General features: G+C 35.9%; 1 protein-coding gene and 1 non-coding gene across 2 annotated transcripts in view; both read left to right on the forward strand.

Moving 5' to 3' along the window:
• The window catches only part of ZC3H15 (zinc finger CCCH-type containing 15), a 28,681-nt gene extending 19,268 nt beyond the window's left edge, over positions 1-9,413 (forward strand). The window contains exon 10 of the mRNA XM_005889548.3: positions 1,016-9,413. Within this exon, the coding sequence (XP_005889610.1) occupies positions 1,016-1,206 (191 nt within the window). The 3' untranslated portion in view covers positions 1,207-9,413. The remainder of the gene's footprint in view (positions 1-1,015) is intronic.
• Positions 9,414-19,301: 9,888 nt separating this feature from the next.
• TRNAG-UCC (transfer RNA glycine (anticodon UCC)) lies at positions 19,302-19,374 on the forward strand. The gene has a single exon. It is a non-coding gene; the product is annotated as a tRNA-Gly (tRNA).
• Positions 19,375-19,693: the final 319 nt, after the last annotated feature.

Raw genomic sequence — 19,693 nt, forward strand, 5'->3', positions numbered from 1 at the left:
AAGATGAAACAGTGCTAGATATAGAATCAAGATCTGGAACTGTAAGTAGTTAACTTCGATTAAGAATAAAAATGGAAGGGAGGCTGATTTACATATATTTGGAAACAAAAGATAGCGAATACAATTTATATCTAACTGTGTCTTGAGTGAGAATTAAAAGTTTGGCACAGTTGCTGTGAAAGAAAAGAGTAGACAAAAGTTGAGAGGGGAAAAAAAAGCTAAACCTTATTTTTACACTGAAGGAATACAAGTTATAACTGGAAAAACTGGCCTGTCCTGAGGTTTGAGAATGCTGTCAGACTATTGTCTTAATGCCAATTGCAAACTAATTTGCTCCTTTTAGAAGTAGGGCTTTGGTGGTAATAGGTACAATTGCAAGTACCTCAGAGGTTTTAATTCCTAAGAGTTTGTCATCAGAGATGTATGAAATAACTTTAAGCTATTGAAAATTCTCTTCTGTTCATTATTGGTGTTATTGAACAAGAAAGGGAAGCATTTTTGTTTTGTCAGTCATAATAACTATAGCCTGAAAGAAATAGCTGCATAGCCCCAGGGTTTTTTTCCCCACAATTTGATGACAAGGTAAAATGTTGCTGTATTTACACCATTACAACTCATGTGACTTAACTACTGTTTGTAAAACCAAAAACTCAGTAGCTGCTTGGATCATGAACATTTTCTAGATCACATGATCATTTATCAAAGCACATGGAAGTTGACTTTAAAAACCTAATTGTTGGGTCATGTAGAAAATACAGAGTTGTATAAGATAAATCTTGCCCTCAGATGTATGAACCATTGAACAATCAGCTGTCTTCAGTGAAAGACGTATTTTATAGTAGGTTTAGAAAAGTGATACAGATTAGCTCAAAAAAAGAAAAATCAGTTCTTATTAGAGTAATCTTAAGGAAGGTTTTCATGGAAAAAGGAAAAGAACTATATCAGTCTGTAGCTATTCCTGATGGACTAGTGTTTTCTTTTTCTAGGCCTTATTGATTTTAATTTTTATTTTTAGAAAACAAATTAAGTGAAGCTTCCGGAGGTAGGGCTGAAAATGGTGAGAGAAGTGATTTGGAAGAGGACAACGAAGGGGAAGGACAGGAAAATGGAGCCATCGATGCTGTTCCTGTTGATGAAAATCTGTTTACTGGGGAAGATTTGGATGAACTAGAAGAAGAATTAAACACACTTGATTTAGAAGAATGACACCAAACAAGTCAATGAAAAAATTGAGCCAGCTCAGCATCAGTTGAAATTGACTACATTAATTTTTTTCCACCTAAAACTCTTCAACAGGATGTTTGTTTCCCATGCTGATTCTGGAGGGCTTAGTTCCTCCAAAAAAGGAATATTCTCCCTACATCTTGTTTTCTGACTTTGGCTACATCTCATAGTAAGTTCAGAGTAGTTCATGATAAATTAAAGATAAATGGTCATTGCAGGAAATGATTGATTATTGTAATTGTCCACTCAAGTAGGAAGTGTAAACTACTTTTCCAGCTTTTGATTTTCATTGGGCATGTGTTGTTATAAGGACAACATAAATTTAAATTACCCTTCATTTAATGCAGTTTTTAATGAGTGATTCTATTTCCTTTGTATTTATATGTTTAAAAGACTGCCTAAGATATGAGCCTGTACTTCATCAAGGAAACTGCATATGCAGGTTCAGTATTATATATCTTTGGACAATTAGATGGTCATTTAAAATGAAACTTCATTAATCTGACAGGATCAACTGCAATGCCCTGTGTTAAACTGTTTGAAACTACTCCCTTTTCTTTTTTTGCCAATAAAGTTGTAAATAAAAACAGTGATACAATAAATTCCAAATACAGACTTTTTTTTTTTTAATGTTTTTCTATGAAAGTCTTCTGACTATTTCTAGCTTGAGAATTTTTACTAAATATCTATTAAAATTAACTATCACAAAAGACACACTTAAAGTATTCTCTTAATACCGATTACAAGATTGAGTGCTGATAGCACTACTATGAGTTTAGTAACACAAATACTTAGCCTCAAAAAGAGGCTATAGATGGTGTTATGTGAAAGGGTAATTACTGAATTGATAGATCATCAACCTAATTAAGTATCGCCTACATGCATATGTGCTAGCAGTGCAGGTAAAGCAGTTGTACCAAATACTACTTAAGCATCATTGTGGAGATTCAATGTGTTACAGTAGTGTGCAATGAAGTTTGATAACCTTGTTTAAAAGAGTGTAAAGAAATCCACCAAAAAATTGAGCTGGGGGCCTTTGACATTGATAAATTTTCAAATACGAATACAGTGCTGCTTTTGTTATTTGCTAACCTAATGGATTTTAAGGCAATTAAGTAATAAAGTAAAAGGTCAGGTGACCTAGGCCCTAATTATATGATTTTTAAATCTCTGAACCTTAGTTTCTTTGTCTGCATAAAGAAGTTAAAGTGTTTCTGAATTGTGAAAGCTAAGAAAACATGATTGTAAATCTTATCATCGATAACATCAAAGTTGATAGAGAAATTGAGTTCTTGACAGTTTAGTACTATTAAGGTTTAGATTATCAGGAGCCAAGCTTCCCATCTGCAGTGGAAGTATGCTTTCATACTTTCTATGAAAGGATTATTTCATTCTTTTTATTAAAAAGCTCTAAATACTTTAATAATGAAGCATTTCAATTTGAAGTATTATCTGTTTACAGCAAGCATTTGATTTTGAAAACCAGTTTTCTTTAATCAGTGAGTTAAAAGGAAAATGCTATAGTGTGAAAGTAATTTTCATTACCCACGATTTACGTATAAGACAGCCTTCATCTAATTTGCCTGTGTCTTCTATTAGGAAAAAAAATATGCTCAGAAAATGCAAAAAAAAAAAAAAAAATCTGAAAAAAATCAGAATGCAAAATTAAATCATATACAGGCATACCTCAGATATTTTGAGTGTTCAGTTCAGACAACTGCAGTACAGCAAAATATTCCACTAAAGCAAGTCACACAAATTTTTTTTTCCTGTTGCATAAAAAAATTTTATTTACACTATATTGAAGTCTGTTAAGTGTGCAGTACCATTATGTCTATAGAACAGTGTACATTCCTTCCTTAAAGATATTGCTAAGAAAAAAGGCTAACCATCATTTCAGTCTTCAGAAAGTCACTGTATTAATATAAAAAAATCACTTACCACAGATCATTAAAACATATTATAATAATGCAAAAGTTGACAATGTTACAAGAATTATCAACGCATGACAGAGACACAAAGCAAGCAAATGCTATTGGAAAAATGGCTCCGATAGACTTGTTGAGCAAAGTACAGTTTAAAAATGCAGATGCTGAATGTTTATCAAATTGAAGGCCTGTGGCTTCCCTGCATCAAGCAGGTCTATCAGCGTTATTTTTTCACATGTTATTCTTAATGTTTGTTTTTGTTTTTTAAGATGTAATACTATTATACTTTTATTTGTACTGAAAGTGAAAGTGTTAGTTGCTCAGTTGTGTCCAACTCTTTGCAATCCCATAGACTAGCCCACCAGGCTCCTCTGTCCATTGAATTCTCCAGGCAGGGATACTGGAGTGGGTTGCCATTTCCTTCTCCCACAGATCTTCCCTACCCCCAGGGATTGAATCTGGGTCTCCGCACATTGCAGGCAGATTATGGTCTCAGCCACCAGGGAAGCCCTATATGTACTGGGAAACCAGTAAATTTGTGTGACTCACTTTATTGTAATAAGCACTTTTCTTGCATATTAATGTAGTATTGCATATATGTAATATGTGGTGATCTGGAACTGAACCTGCAGTCTCCAAGGTGTTCCTGTATTGTTGACAGTGCAGTTACGCTGTCTTGGTACAACAAATCTGACATTGGCACTTGTTTTTCAAGACCATTTACACATAACTTTAGGGTGGGTTTTTTTTCACACATTGCTCTTTTGTATAATTTCCATTGTTAACATAGTAGGTCTCTGTCATCTAATTTTAATTATTTGATGACTTAGCTTCATTTTTAAAGATTTGTGGTTTAGAAACTTAAAATGTAAGCCCTTCACAGAGAACTGTGACTTTAGCCTTATTTCCCTTTAGTTTGTTAATGAGATCATTTTCCCAAACCTAAGGCCTTTTTATTTTCTTTAACATCTAGGGGGTTTCATCAGTCAACACTTTTTATCCTGTACTCAATAATTGTTACTGTCATGATCCCATGTTTGCCAAAATGTTTCTAATGCAAGCTAATTAAATTATAATATTAACTTCTTTTTGTACAGATAACTTACATACTACTATGGACCTACCATGGATGGACTAATGCAAAATTGTGCAATTGTTATATTTTTTTAATATTTGAATTATGCCATTCTGACCATTAAGTGGTTTAGAATGTGGTAAAAAGGAATCTACAGCATCACATTTACATGTAGCAGATCATAAAGCATTGCATCCATCCTCAGGTTTTAGCACAAAAGGGAGTTTGTGACAGAAATGATTACAGATAATTAATAGTATTGAATGAGTTCTATTCATATTCTGTGTAGTGAACTTTGTATAAAGAGCTTTCAGGATCACAGGCTAAAAACTGGTCTTTATATATTGAAGTGGAGATCTGAGATTCTGATACACATACAGATATCTATCTGATAACTATACAGATACATAGTTACATATATACATATATATACTGTTAATGTTAAAGCTTCCAGGTATGTACACACTGTTCATACTGTATGAACTTAGGTACATGTAGCAATGAATGTATTACTACAAGGAATACCATGTGAGAGGTAGTAGGTGGACTACCAAAATCTTGTGTTTTGGGTTTTTGTCTTTTTTTCAGATGCATATCCCATTAGTAATAGTATTTTCTGAATGAGGATAATACCTTGTTTCTCAATTAATAAAAACTACAAAGATAACTTTAAACTAGAATTTAGTACCATCCACAAAATAAACTAGAATTTAGTACCATCCACAAAATTTCATGGCCTCCCTGGTGGCTCAGATGGTAAAGCATCTGCCTGCAATGTGGAAGACCTGGGTTCATTCCCTGGGTTGGGAAGATCCCCTAGAGAAGGAAATGGCAACCCACACCAGTATTCTTGCCTGGAAAATTCATGGACAGAGGAGCCTGGTAGGCTACAGTCCATGGGGTAGCAGAGAGTTGGACATGACTGAGCCACTTTACTTCACAAAATTTCATAGTATCTTTAGAAATAAATCTGAATACAGCTGAGTGTACAAGCACACACACAAACCTGAATGGCATTAGTACAAAATGCATTTCCAAATACCTCCCCCCATTGTAATGTATGTTTACCTTTTCACTGTTCATTGCTTTCTGTTAATAGGCAATTCATTCAATTAATAGGTTTTTGTGCCTTTTCACAAATACGATACTTCTCGTATGCACTGTAGCATGACTTACCTCAAGACTTTGTGCCTAATTTGAGTATACATTTTAGAAAAGGAAGGTCACAGCTATGTAAGGCTATGAAATATGAAACTAAAATAGCAAGTACAGAGCTGTTAATAGAAATGGCTTTTCTATCAGACTATAGGCAAACTTTTCAGTCATTTTGTATTTACATTTCATTGAGTATTTAGATTTTTTTAAATAAAAATGTCTTTTGTGAAAGTATTGTGAAGGACGTTCTTCAGGCAAAGGTGGTTATTTTATACTTGGTACCCAGAGACATATATTGGTTTTGAAACAAATGTATGTAAAATTAAGTGGTACTTAGGGACTTAAGCACTAGGACTTAATTTTGTTAGCCCTGTCTAGTTGGCTTTGTGCTATAATTCAGAAGACAGTTAATACCTGACCACTTTTTTTGACACTTAATCTTGAGAAAAGGGTATGCAAATGTTTTCAAAGGAGCATATATATACCAGTTTCAATTTTACATGTGCAGTTGTGTCTCTTTTTACCTATGAATCCTTAAAACTGCACTTAATCTTACCTAATTTTTAGACAACTGTGTATTTCAGTGACAAAGATCAGTACTACTTTTACATATTTTAAGAATTTTGTGATGCTGTTACTGTGTTCATTTGGTAGTTATTTATTTTGAGTAATCTGTTTAACTTTACAGCATGTATAGAAATGTATCAAAGAATGTGTAATTGAAAGGTGTATAATACACTAATTGTGTGGATCACCTCATGATTATGCATTATTGCATATATTGTATGTGTGTGTGCATGCATGCATGCAGACTCAATCATGTCCAACTCTTTGCAACCCCACAGACTTAGCCTGCCAGTCTCCTCTGTCCATGGAATTTTCCAGGCAAGAGTACTGATGCTATGCTAAGTCACTTCAGTCGTGTACGACTCTGTGTGACCCCATAGACAGCAGCCCACCAGGCTCCCCCATCCCTGGGATTCTCCAGGCAAAAACACTGGAGTGGGTTGCCATTTCCTTCTCCAATACATGAAAGTGAAAAGTGAAAGTGAAGTCGCTCAGTCATGTCCAACTCTCAGCGACCCCATAGACTGCAGCCTACCAGGCTCCTCTGTCCATGGGATTTTTCAGGCCAGAGTACTGGAGTGGGGTGCCATTGCCTTCTCCGAAGAGTACTGAAGGGGTTGCCATTTCCTTCTCCATAGGATAGGCCCAACCTGGGGATCGAACATGCGTCCCTTGCATCTCCTGCTTTTGTAGGCGGGTTCTTTACCAACTGAGCCACTGGGGAAGCTCATATTGTGTATATTTTAGTTAAGAAATGTGGGAGAAGTAGAATCCATTGCATTCGTAGGAATATTCATCCTTTAATTTTTATTCGTTATTGAATAGATAATGAAAGTTAAGACTATAGTAACTAAATCTTTTGATAATTTTTCAAATTAAAGTGATTGAGAAGCAAGTTAATTTCTGTAGATAATCATAACTAAACCAGCTCTCACTGATTCAACTGTATATCAGCTGATTGACCACATTGTTTGTTCACTCCATGGACCTTTTTTGTCTGATAATACTATTCCTACACCTCTTGCACTGGTTACCCATCATAAGAAAGAAAAGTGAAGTTGCTCGGTCGTGTCCGACTCTGCGACCCCATGAACTGTAGCCTACGAGGTTCCTCCGTCCATGGGATTTTCCAGGTAAGAATACTGGAGTGGGTTGCCGTTTCCTTCTCCAGGAGATCTTCCCGACCCAAGGATTGAACCCAAGTCTCCCGCATTGTAGGCAAATGCTTTACCATCTGAGCCACCAGGGCAGTCTAAAGAGAACACCAGTCATAAAGGAAAAGTAAATATTAGCTTATTTTCTACTTACTCCAAACTTATCTTTCAGCTCTGTGGTGAGTGGGGTAGGGCGGTCATTAATAGCTCCAACTTGTTTATCTTCAATTTAAAACTAGGACTAAAAAGAATTATATCAACTTTGAACTATTAATTACAATTTTTAAATTACTTGATTGGTCTTTTGAACTTTTTCTCCAGAACAGTCTTCTAGTGGGAAGGGTAAATTCTCAACTATCTAATATGTAGCCTTCAAGAACCATTTGATGTATGGAATGGCTTATATACAGGAGACCCCATTCATCCCTTGATAGCCACCTCACTCCTTTTCTTCCCAGGAAGATTTCTGGCAGCAAAGAATTATTTTAAATTATTAATCATTCAACATTGGAGGTAACTAAAAAGATTACTTAATTTGTAGGTTTACTACAGTAGTTTCTGATTGATGATATTTATAAAAAAACTATGAAGGATGAAAGTTGATACCCTTATTTATTTAAAAAAATAGAAGTGACAGAAGTATGAACACAGATGAGTTGTCTTATCAGAAGAAAAGTTAAGTGGACCAATTGGATGTCAGGTTTTTGTCAACAAACAGGCTACTAACAAGTTTATTCCAGCACTTATATTTTTATATTTGATTTAAATGCATACATAAATATGATTCACCATAAGTGCCTGTAGAACCGGGAATAAGCCCTTCTGTGAGAACTAGAACTGTATTTGGGACACTGGAACAATTAATTTGTTGTGCAATGGCTTTCTTGTGGGAGAATTTTGCCAGCATTTTAAATGAACTATTTAAATGAGCTTATTAAGTGAGTTAAGTTAAATTTAAAGATGTAAAATCAGTCAAATTTCAAAGAGATAAATTGATAGAAGCATCTCTATTCCTCTATTCAGATAAAATGGTTTTTCACAGATTTTTACTGAATTATTTAAACAGCTTCATTGAGAAGGCATAATTAATACAATAAATTTATACATGATTAAAGTGTAAAATTTAATGTTTGACAGATGTATATACCTATGAAGGCATAATCACAAGACACAATATGTATGTTCATCTCCACTGAAAGATTCCTCATGCCCTTGTGTAATTTTTCCCTCCCCAAGCAAATACTCATAACTAAGTTAATTTACATTTTTTAAGATTTTATATGAATGGAATCATACAATATGCAATAGTACTCTATTTTTTTCTCTTTGCTTTCATGCAGCATAATTATTTGGAGATTTATCAATGTCTCAGATACTAGTAGTGCATTCTTTTCTGTTAGTGGTATTCTTTTGTATGTATATTAACACTGTCCATTCACCTGTTGATGACATTTGAGGTTGTTCCCAGTTTGGAACTATCATTTTAAAAAGTTACTATGAACTTTCACATATAAGTCTTTGTATGAACATATAATTCATTTCTTTTAGGTAAATGCATGTGGAATGTTTGGTTCATATGTTTAATTTCTTAAGGAATTTCCACAATGTTTTCAAAGTGATTGCATCATTTTACATTCCCATGGCAGTTTGAGTTCTGCTTGTTCCACATCCTTACTAACACTTGATGTGATCAGTTTTAATTTAAATCTCATTCATTTTGGATTAATGTTTTTATGTAGTCCAAAGTATGAATAAAAGTTCTTTTTTTTTTTTTGCATTTGGTGAACACTGTAATCATTCTAGCACCACTTATTGGAAGGGTTATTATCTCTCTCTTGCTGTCAGTACCATACTTTCTTGATGACTGTAGCTTTATACTAGTAAAGCCTGAAATTAGGTAGAATAAGTTCTCCAACTTTGTTCATCTTTTACAAAGTTATTTGTATTTTCATGTGCATTTTAGAATGAGACTGTTGATTTTTGCCCAAAATGCTACTGGAATTTTGACTGGGCTTGCATTAAATGCATAGACCAGGGAGTTCCCTGATGGCCTAGTGGTTAGGATTCCAGGCTTTCACTGCCATGGCCTATATGCAATCTCTGGTTGGAGAACGGAGGTCCCAGAAGCAGTGCAGCACAGACCAAAAAAACCATACATCATATTTGAAAAGAATATGCATCTCAGTATTGAGTCTTCTGATTCCTGAATCTGGTGGATCTCTCAATTTATTTAGGTCTTTTTGAATTTCAGCAGGTTTGTAGTCTTTAGTATACAAGTTTCAGACATCTTTTGTGGTATTTAGTATTTGTCATACTAAAGTATTTCATATTTCTTAATGCTGTTGTAAATGATACTTTTAAAATTTCAATTTATAATTGCTCATCCCTACCATATAGAAATATAATTTTTGCATTTTGATTGTACTCTGCAGCCTTGCTAAACTCATTCTACTTTTTTTAAAATAGATTTAACAGTCTTCTACATAGATGATCATTTGATAACCATCTGTGAATAAAGATAGTTTTCTTCCTTTTCAATCTGGATACATTTTTTTTTTTTTTTTTCCATTATTTCATGAGTCAGCAAACCTGTTCTTATAAATAAGGTTTTATTCAAACATATTTATATATCCATTATCTCTCCTGCTTTCATGCTACAGTAGCAGGTTGGGTAGTTGCCATAAAGACCAAATGGCCTCACAAAGCCTGACTTACCATCTGTTTCTATTTTTAAAAAATTGAAGAAATGCTTCCTTATTGTCCTGGCTAGGACCTTTAATTAAGGTATTAAATAAAAATGGTAAGAGCAAACCTTCTTGGCTTTTCATAATATTAGATAAAAACATTCAGTCTTTCATCATTAAGTAATGATGTTCAGTCAGTTCAGTTCAGTCGCTCAGTCATGTCCGACTCTTTGCGACCCCATGAACTGCAGCACGCCAGGCCTCCCTGTCCATCACCAACTCCAGGAGTTCACCCAAACTCATGTCCATCAAGTCAGTGATGCCATCCAGCCATCTCATCCTCTGTCATCCCCTTCTCCTGCCCCCAATCCCTCCCAGCATCAGGGTCTTTTCCAATGAGTCAACTGCATGAGGTGGCCAAAGTCCTGGAGTTTCAGCTTCAGCATCAGTCCTTCCAATGAACACCCAGGACTGACCACGAGGATAGACTGGTTGGATCTCCTTGCAGTCCAAGGGACTCTCAAGGGTATTCTCCAACACCACAGTTCAAAAGCATCAATTCTTTGGTGCTCAGCTTTCTTCACAGTCCAACTCTCACATCCATACATGACCACAGGAAAAACCATAGCCTTGACTACATGGACCTTTGTTGGCAAAGTAATGTCTCTGCTTTTGAATATGCTATCTAGGTTGGTCATAACTTTCCTTCCAAGGAGTAAGTGTCTTTTAATTTCATGGCTGCAATCACCATCTGCAGTGATTTTGGAGCCCCCAAAAGTAAAGTGTGCCACTGTTTCCCCATCTATTTCCCATGAAGTGATGGGACTGGATGCCATGATCTTAGTTTTCTGAATGTTGAGCTTTAAGCCAACTTTTTCACTCTCCTCTTTTACTTTCATCAAGAGGCTTTTTAGTTCCTCTTCACTTTATGCCATAAGGGTGGTGTCATCTGCATATCTGAGGTTGTTGGTATTTCTTCCAGCAATCTTGATTCCAGCTTGTGCTTCTTCCAGTCGAGCGTTTCTCATGATGTACTCTGCATATAAATTAAATAAGCAAGGTGACAATATACAGCCTTGACGTACTCCTTTTCCTATTTGGAACCAGTCTGTTGTTCCATGTCCAGTTCTAACTGTTGCTTCCTGACCTGCGTACAGATTTCTCAAGAGGCAGGTCAGGTGGTCTGGTATTCCCATCTCTTGAAGAATTTTCCGCAGTTTATTGTGATCCACACAGTCAAAGGCTTTGGCATAGTCAATAAAGCTGAAATAGATGTTTTTCTGGGACTCTTGCTCTTTTGATGATCCAGCGGATGTTGGCAATTTGATCTGTGGTTCCTCTGCCTTTTCTAAACCAGCTTGAACATCTGGAAGTTCACAGTTCACGTATTGCTGAAGCCTGCCTTGGAGAATTTTGAGCATTACTTTACTAGCATGTGCTATGCTATGCTAAGTCACTTCAGTCGTGTCCGACTCTGTGCGACCCCATAGATGGCAGCCCACCAGGCTCCCCCATCCCTGGGATTTTCCAGGCAAGAACACTGAAGTGGGTTGCCATTTCCTTACTAGCATGTGAGATGAATGCAATTGTGCGGTAGTTTGAGCATTCTTTGGCATTGCCTTTCTTTGGGATCAGAATGAAAACTGACCTTTTCCAGTCCTGTGGCCACCCACTGCTGAGTTTTCCAAATTTGCTGGCATATTAAGTGCATCACTTTCACAGCATCATCTTTCAGGATTTGAAATAGTTCCATTGGAATTCCTTCACCTCCACTAGCTCTGTTCATAGTGATGCTTTCTAAGGCCCACTTGACTTCACATTCCAGGATGTCTGGCTAGGTGTAGGTTTTTCATATAATACTTATAAAAGATTGAGCAAGTTCCCTTTTAGGGGGTGAGTGGTATTTGTTTTGTTTTAATCAAGATTGAATGTTGGTTGTGTCAAGTATTTCTCTGTATCTATTGAAGTGACCATATGGCTTTTAAATTTTTTAAATATGATGGCTCAGTCTGTAAAGAATCTGCCTGCATTGCAAGACACTTGGGTTCAATCCCTGGGTCAGGAACATCCCCTGGAGAAGGAAATGGCAACCACTTCAGTATTCTTGCCTGGAAAAATCTCATGGACAGAGGAGCCTGACATGAGGCTGCAAGAATTGGATATGACTTAGCTAATAAACCACCAACATGGTGAAACTAACTTTGAATTTCTATAATAAACCCTACTTGACTCCAAAATATGATAAAATTTTATTTAAAATACTTATGTCTCTGTTCATTATTGATGAGTTGGTCTGTAGTTTTCTTGTAATGTCTTTGAGTTTGGATCAGGGTAATACTGTCAGAGAATGTGTTGGGATGTATTTCTTTCTCTTCAATTTTCTAGAAGATATGTGTTCAATATTATATCTTCCTTGAAATTCACCAGGGAAACCATCTGAGCCTATAGTTACCTTTATTAAGGGAAGATCTTTTTATTACAAATTCCAATTATTTTTTCTTGTATGAGCTTTGTTAGTTTGTATGCTTTGAGGAATTTGTCCATATCATGTTTTCAGTGTATTAGCATAAAGTTTTTCATAGTTTCCTTTATTATCCTTTTAGTATACTACTGCAGAATGTGAAGCAGTATTAGCTCTCATTCTTAATGTTAACAGTTTGTGTCTTCTCTTTTCCCTGATAAGTCTTGCTAGAGACTTACCAACTTGATTGTCTGAGAGAAATAGCTTTTGATTTCTTTGATTTTTTGTGTGTGTAATTCTGTTTTCTGTTTCACTGATTTTTTTTACTCTGATCTTTATTATTTTTTTCTTCTGCTTGCTTCAGGTTTAATTTGCTATCTGTTAGTTTCTTAACATGGTAACTGAGGTTATTAATCTGATACATTTTTTTTTTGTTTGACTGCACCACACGTTTCACAGGATCTCAGTTCCCTGACCGAGGATTGAACCATGGCCACTGCATTGGAAACCTGGAGTCCTAACCACTAGGCTACAAGGGAACTCCCAGATTTGATATTTTTTAAATCTAGTGATTGAGTCCTATAAATTTCCCTCTGATTACTATTTTAGCTATGTCTCATCTCATGTTTTGCTTCTCTTGTGGCTCAGCTGGTGAAGAATCCACCTGCAATGCAGGAGACCTGGGTTCGATCCCTGGGTTGGGAAAATCCCCTGGAGAAGGGAAAGACTACCCACTCCAGTATTCTGATCTGGAAAGTCCCATGGTTTGTATAGTCTGTGAGGTCGCAAATACTCCTACACAACTGAATAACGTTCACTCTTCACTTTCGTGTTTTGATATGATATATCCCATAACTTTTTCCTTTTTAATTCAGATCAAAATTCTTTATAATTGCCCTTTGACCATGTTATTGACTCTTAATTCTATTGTGGTCAGAGAACATACTTTCTATGACTTGGATTCTTTTTAAATTATTGGGACTTGTTTTATGGCTTAGAGTATAGTTCACCTTGGTGAATGTCCCATGTACATTTCTGCTGTTTGTTCTTTACATGTTTATTAGGTCATATTGATCAATAGTGTTTTTCAGTAATTCTGTATCCTTTTGACATGTTTTTTCCTCCTTTCCACTTAACCTATTTGTGTCTTTATTTAAAGGGTTTCTTTTAGGCAGCATATAGTTGGGTCTTACTTTTTTATCCAATCTTATCTATCTTTTCACTGGAGTGCTTAGACCATTTACATATAATAATTGGATTCACAAGAGTGGGTTAAAGTCTATAGTCTTACTATTTTCTATTTGTTCTATTTCTTTGTGTCCCTTTTTAATTTTTACTACCTTTGGGGGAGATTGAATATTTCATATGATTTCCCTTTTTTCCATTCACTTACTAGTCATAATCTTTGTTAGTTTTGATTGACTGAATTTTCTCCTCCTTATGGGTTGTATTTTCCTGCCTTTTTTTTCCCCTGATAATTTTTGGTTGGATGATAGACACTTTGAATTTGTTGAGTGCTGGTATTTTCGTATTTCTCTAAATATTCCTAAGCTTTGTTTTGTATTCACTTAAGTTACTTGGGAAGATTTGCTGCTGCTGCTGCTAAGTCGCCTCAGTCGTGTCTGACTCTGTGCGACCCCATAGACGGCAGCCCACCAGGCTCCCCCATCCCTGGGATTCTCCAGGCAAGAACACTGGAGTGGGTTGCCATTTCCTTCTCCAATGCATGAAAGTGAAAAGTGAAAGTGAAGTTGCTCAGTCGTGTCCGACTCTTAGCGGCCCCATGGACTGCAGCCTACCAGGCTCCTCCGTCCCTGGGATTTTCCAGGCAAGAGTACTGGAGTGGGGTGCCATCCAGGTCTAATTTTCTACAAGTGAGGCAAAGCCTTTCTGAATATTGTACCAGATGCCCCATGAATTTATGAGATTTTCCTGTCTGATAGTTGAGAACAGGAACTGTTGTAGCCTGTGTGAGCTTCAAGTATTAATTCTCTCTAAAACTGTCAAGTGTGGGTTTTTTTGTTTGTTTGTTTGTTTGTTTCTCCAGCCTTAGGTAGTTTCCATGCATGGGCTGGTCATTAGTACTCAGTTGAAGACCTAAGAAGGGACCCTTGGTGTGGTGTGTGGCTCTCATCTCTGGCACTTTGCCTTACAAATTCTAGCTGCCTGGGCTTCCCTAGACTCCTTCTGGGTTTCCTCTTCCTATCCTATAACTAGAAACTCCAGGCAGTAAACTTGGAAAAGTCATGGGGGTCACTTTCTTTTCCCATCTCTAAGAAATCATTGCCTATTGTCTAATATTTGTATCTTGAAAACCATTTTTTATTATTCTTTTTAATTTATTTTAGTTGGAGGCTAATTATAATGTGGTAGTTTTTGCCATACATTCACATGAATCAGCCATGGGTGTACATGTGTTCCCCATCCTGACCCTCCCTCCCACCTCCCTCCCCATCCCATCCCTCAGGATCATCCCAGTGCACCATCCCTGAGCACCCGTCTCATGCATCAAACCTGGACTGGTGATCTATTTCATATATGATAATATACATATTTCAATGCTATTCCCTCAAATCATCCTACCCTTGCCTTCTCCCACAGAGTCCAAAAGTCTGTTCTTTACATCTGTGTCTCTTTTGCTGTCTCACATATAAGGTCATCATTACTATCTTTCTAAATTCCATATATATGTGTTAATATACTGTATTAGTATTTTTCTTTCTGACTTACTTCACTCTGTATAATAGGCTCCAGTTTCATCCACCTCATTAGAACTGATTCAAATGCATTCTTTTTAATAGCTGAGTAATATTCCAGTGTGTATATGTACCACTGCTTTCTTATCCATTCATCTGCCTATGGACATCTAGGTTGCTTCCGTGTCCTGGCTATTATAAACAGTGCTGCAATGAACATTGGGATACACATGTCTCTTTCAATTCTGGTTTCCTCTATGTGTATGCCCAGCAGTGGGATTGCTGGATCATAAGGCAGTTCTATTTCCAGTATTTCAAGGAATCTCCATACTGTTCTCCATAGTGGCTGTACTAGTTTGCATTCCCACCAGCAATGTAAGAGGGTTCCCTTTTCTCCACACCCTCTCCAGCATTTATTGCTTGTAGACTTTTGGATCGCAGCCATTCTGACTGGTGTGAAATGGTACCTCATAGTGGTTTTGATTTGCATTTCTCTGATAATGAGTGATGTTGAGCATCTTTTCATGTGTTTGTTAGCTATCTGTATGTCTTCTTTGGAGAAATGTCTATTTAGTTCTTTGGCCCATTTTTTGATTAGGTGGGCTTTTTTTTTTTTTTCCTGGAATTGGCCTGCAGGCGTTGCTTGTATATTTTTGAGAATAATTCTTTGTCAGCTGCTTCATTTATTATTATTTTCTCCCATTCTGAAGGCTGTCTTTTCACCTTGCTTATAGTTTCCTTCTTTGTGCAAAAGCTTTTAAGTTTAATTAGGTCCCATTTGTTTATTTTTGCTTTTATTTCCATTACTCTGGGAGGTGGGTCATAGAGGATCCTGCTATGATTTATGTCAGAGAGTGTTTTTCCTATGTTTTCCTCTAGGAGTTTTATATTTTCTGGTCTTACATTTAGACCTTTGATCCATTTTGAGTTTATTTTTGTGTATGGTGTTAGAAAGTGTTCTAGTTTCATTCTTTTACAAGTGGTTGACCAGTTTTCCCAGCACCACTTGTTAAAGAGATTGTCTTTTCTCCATTGTATATTCTTGCCTCCTTTGTCAAAGATAAGGTGTCCATAGGTGCGTGGATTTATCTCTGGGATTTCTATTTTGTTCCATTGATCTATGTTTCTGTCTTTGTGCCAGTACCATACTGTCTTGATGACTGTAGCTTTGTAGTATAGTCTGAAGTCAGGCAGGTTGATTCCTCCAGTTCCATTCTTCTTTCTCAAGATTGCTTTGGCTATTCGAGGTTTTTTGTATTTCCATACAAATTGTGAAATTATTTGTTCTAGTTCTGTGAAACATACCATTGGTAGCTTGATAGAGATCGCATTGAATCTAGATTGCTTTGGATAGTATACTCATTTTCACTATATTGATTCTTCTGATCCATGAACATGGTATATTTCTCCATCTATTTGAGTCCTCTTTGATTTCTTTCATCAGTGTTTTATAGTTTTCTATATATAGGTCTTTTGTTTCTTTAGGTAGGTTTATTCCTAAGTATTTTATTCTTTTCATTGCAATGGTGAATGGAATTATTTCCTTAATTTCTCTTTCTGTTTTCTCACTGTTATTGTGTAAGGATGCAAGGGATTTCTGTGTGTTAATTTTGTATCCTGCAACTTTACTATATTGATTAGCTCTAGTAATTTTCTGGTGGAGGCTTTAGGGGAAAACCATTTTTTATATACTACATATGATTTTTTGTTTCAAGCAGGGGTATATCTGATTCATTGTGTCATTTTGGCCAGAAGTGGAAGTAAAATCTAAATTTAGACATGCACTTTTTCTTTAATACAGGAAATTTTTGAATGAAACTTGACTTTCTCTACACAATTTGGTAAGAATGTGGGGGTTCACAAAGTACCAAACCCCTAATTAATTCTTCCCCATATTTCCTGTGTTTACTTTGGATAGCTTATATTTTTCAGTGAGTACTACTCATAAAAATCTATTCGACAGTAATAGCTTTGCTAATACTGCTGCTGCTGCTAAGTCGCTTCAGTCGTGTCCGACTCTGTGCGACGGCATAGACGGCAGCCCACCAGGCCCCGCTGTCCCTGGGATTCTCCAGGCAAGAACACTGGAGTGGGCTGCCATTTCCTTCTCCAGTGCGTGAAAGTGAAAAGTGAAAGGGAAGTCGCTCAGTCGTGTCCGACTCTTCTCGACCCCATGGACTGCAGCCAACCAGGATCCTCCATCCATGGATTTTCCAGGCAAGAGTACTGGAGTTGGGTGCCATTGCCTTCTCTGTTGCTAATACTAAGAATATTCATATTCAAAAAATTGTTATTTTCCCTTAAAATTCTTTTTTTAATGATTAAGCATTGCAGTATATATTCTCTGTATGAGAATATAGTATAAAGTATTAAAATCTCATGAAAATTATTTTTTGAATGTGAAAATAACTCAGGTGTAATATAAATGGGTGTCACAAACTTCAAGGGAAAGAACTTCAGGAGTCTACTGAGTGGCTGAGAAAATGCTCTTTTACATAGTTCTTGAGTTCACTGTTGAGATATATCTGTATTTAAAGTGATTTTATGAAACATGGAAGATCTCTCGAAATTACTGCTTTATCTTTCCCGGATATTTTTTTGTAAAACCCACAATAACTATAAAACTTTATAGAAGTGAGTGACCTTCTCAGAGAAAATACAAATATATCTTTATGTCTTCTTTCATTTCCTTATGCTTAAAAACTGTTGCTTTAAATTGGATCTTTTGGTATACAAAAGAATTCTTTGGACACATTTGATCACTTTGGTTTTCTTGTTTCATTTACTTGCCCATATGTTAATGAAGCAAACTGAAGTTAATAGCACCCTAAAATTGAGGAAAACACTTGAAGTGATAATAACCTGTTCAAGATCTCAGCTTTAAAACGTGAGCTTAGAAATTCAGGGAACATAGAAAATAAGTTTATTTTGCCTTATCCTCTGAACATATTGACATAATTATTTAGCTGTATGATCATCCTAGGATGTTCAACATCTGCATAGATTGTTTACTATACATATTAACTTGCCAAAAATGGTTTGCAGAATTTTTCTAATGACATGAATATTGCAGTTCATTTTCAAAAAAGCAAAGATAAAACCATTAATAATGTCAAACAGGGTATTGTCTAGAGAAATTCTAGCCAGTCATTTAGTTACTGTTTACAATTTATTACTGAATGTGCTTTACCATCAGGAACAAGCTTCCCATGGTGGTTGTATTAAAAATTAGCAGTTTTACACTGAGAGGCCCAGTGCCAACCTGGAAAAATTGGTTGCATTGATGAGTAATAAACTGCATGTTGCAGATTCCCATACTGCTTGAATTCATTTCACAGTATTGGCAAAGAATCTGAATTTTAACTGGAAACACACGGTTCTCTTCCAAGCAGGTATTAAAAACACATTGTCTACTTTTCAGAGAATCATAATAGAGTTTCTGCACTTTGTCATTTTGACCGTAGTTTAAGATTTAAAAGGTTTGAAATTTCTTGAAAATATTAATTATCCTTCTCTATTTTCTCCTTCATAAAGTTAATATGATTCCAGTGCAATGTACCATTTGTTTTTAGATATATGAAGAAATACGTGGCCTACTTTAAAACTGTTTTTCCTCCAAAAAATGAATTTTTAAAATAAAGGAAAAGATAGTTAAATAATTGCAAAGCCACTGTTTTCAGTTAGACTTGTAGATTATGTATATACTCTCGATACTGAAACATTGAGGTTTCTTTGAAAGGAGACAAGCTTAAAAGTAGGCCAGTATTCCTGTGGTTTAATTTCAACTTTCTGGACAGTTAAATAGAATTTTGTACTTAAAATATTTTCATATGGCTTTGTTTTAAGAGCAAAAAAATATGAATTTGCCTTACAAAATGTAAAAGTTTTAAATGCACTTTTTTTCCTCACTTGTCAAAGCAACCTTAAAATTAAACTCAAATGTCCTTATATATATGTTTATCAACTCCATATAGTAATTTTAAAGTGTACATGGTCTTTCCTAGGTAAAATTTATATCTCCCTGTAAGTGAAACAGTAAATCCTGGGCTTTCATATATGGACACTAAGCAATTTGTCAATATACCATATAGTTCTGAATGCACTAATAATACAAAGCTTAATTTTGTTCTTTAGTCTTGATGTATTCACTGATAATGGTGGGAGAGACCTCAGCTTGGCAATCTACAGCAAGTTAGTTAGGAAAAGATAACATTATTCATACACATATGCTGAGAAAATGAGTGACAGAATGTCACTGCTCTGTTTATCTTGTATCAATCACTCTAGTCCTGAGCTAGAAGTACATTTAAAACATAACACTCAGAAGTTCACATTCAAAAGAAAAATGTTAGGGATTTCCCTGGTGGTCCAGTGGTTAAGACTCTGCACTTCCATTGGAGGGGCCCCAGGTTCAAGCCCTGGTTGGGGAACTAAGATCCCACAAGCCACATAGCGTGGCCAAAATATATAGTCAAAAGGAAAAAGTTGATAAAAGTTTTTAAATGAAATGATAACAAGCAGGAAACAGTTTGTGAAGTCGCCATTTGGTTTCCTGATCAGCTACTTTCAAACTCAGCATTCTGCATCTGCAGTTGGTAATTTTGACTGAGTTCAAGATGATCAAGAATTATAGAACTGTTAACCTCATTTAGTATTTACAAGATGAGAGTTGTAACTATGTACTCCTTGACATCCTCCAGGCCTCTTTGCCACCTTTGATTACTCTCTATTCCTTGGCAGTGTCATTCA

Source organism: Bos mutus, chromosome 2 (assembly GCF_027580195.1).
Source record: "Bos mutus isolate GX-2022 chromosome 2, NWIPB_WYAK_1.1, whole genome shotgun sequence".
Classification (NCBI taxonomy): Eukaryota; Metazoa; Chordata; class Mammalia; order Artiodactyla; family Bovidae; genus Bos; species Bos mutus.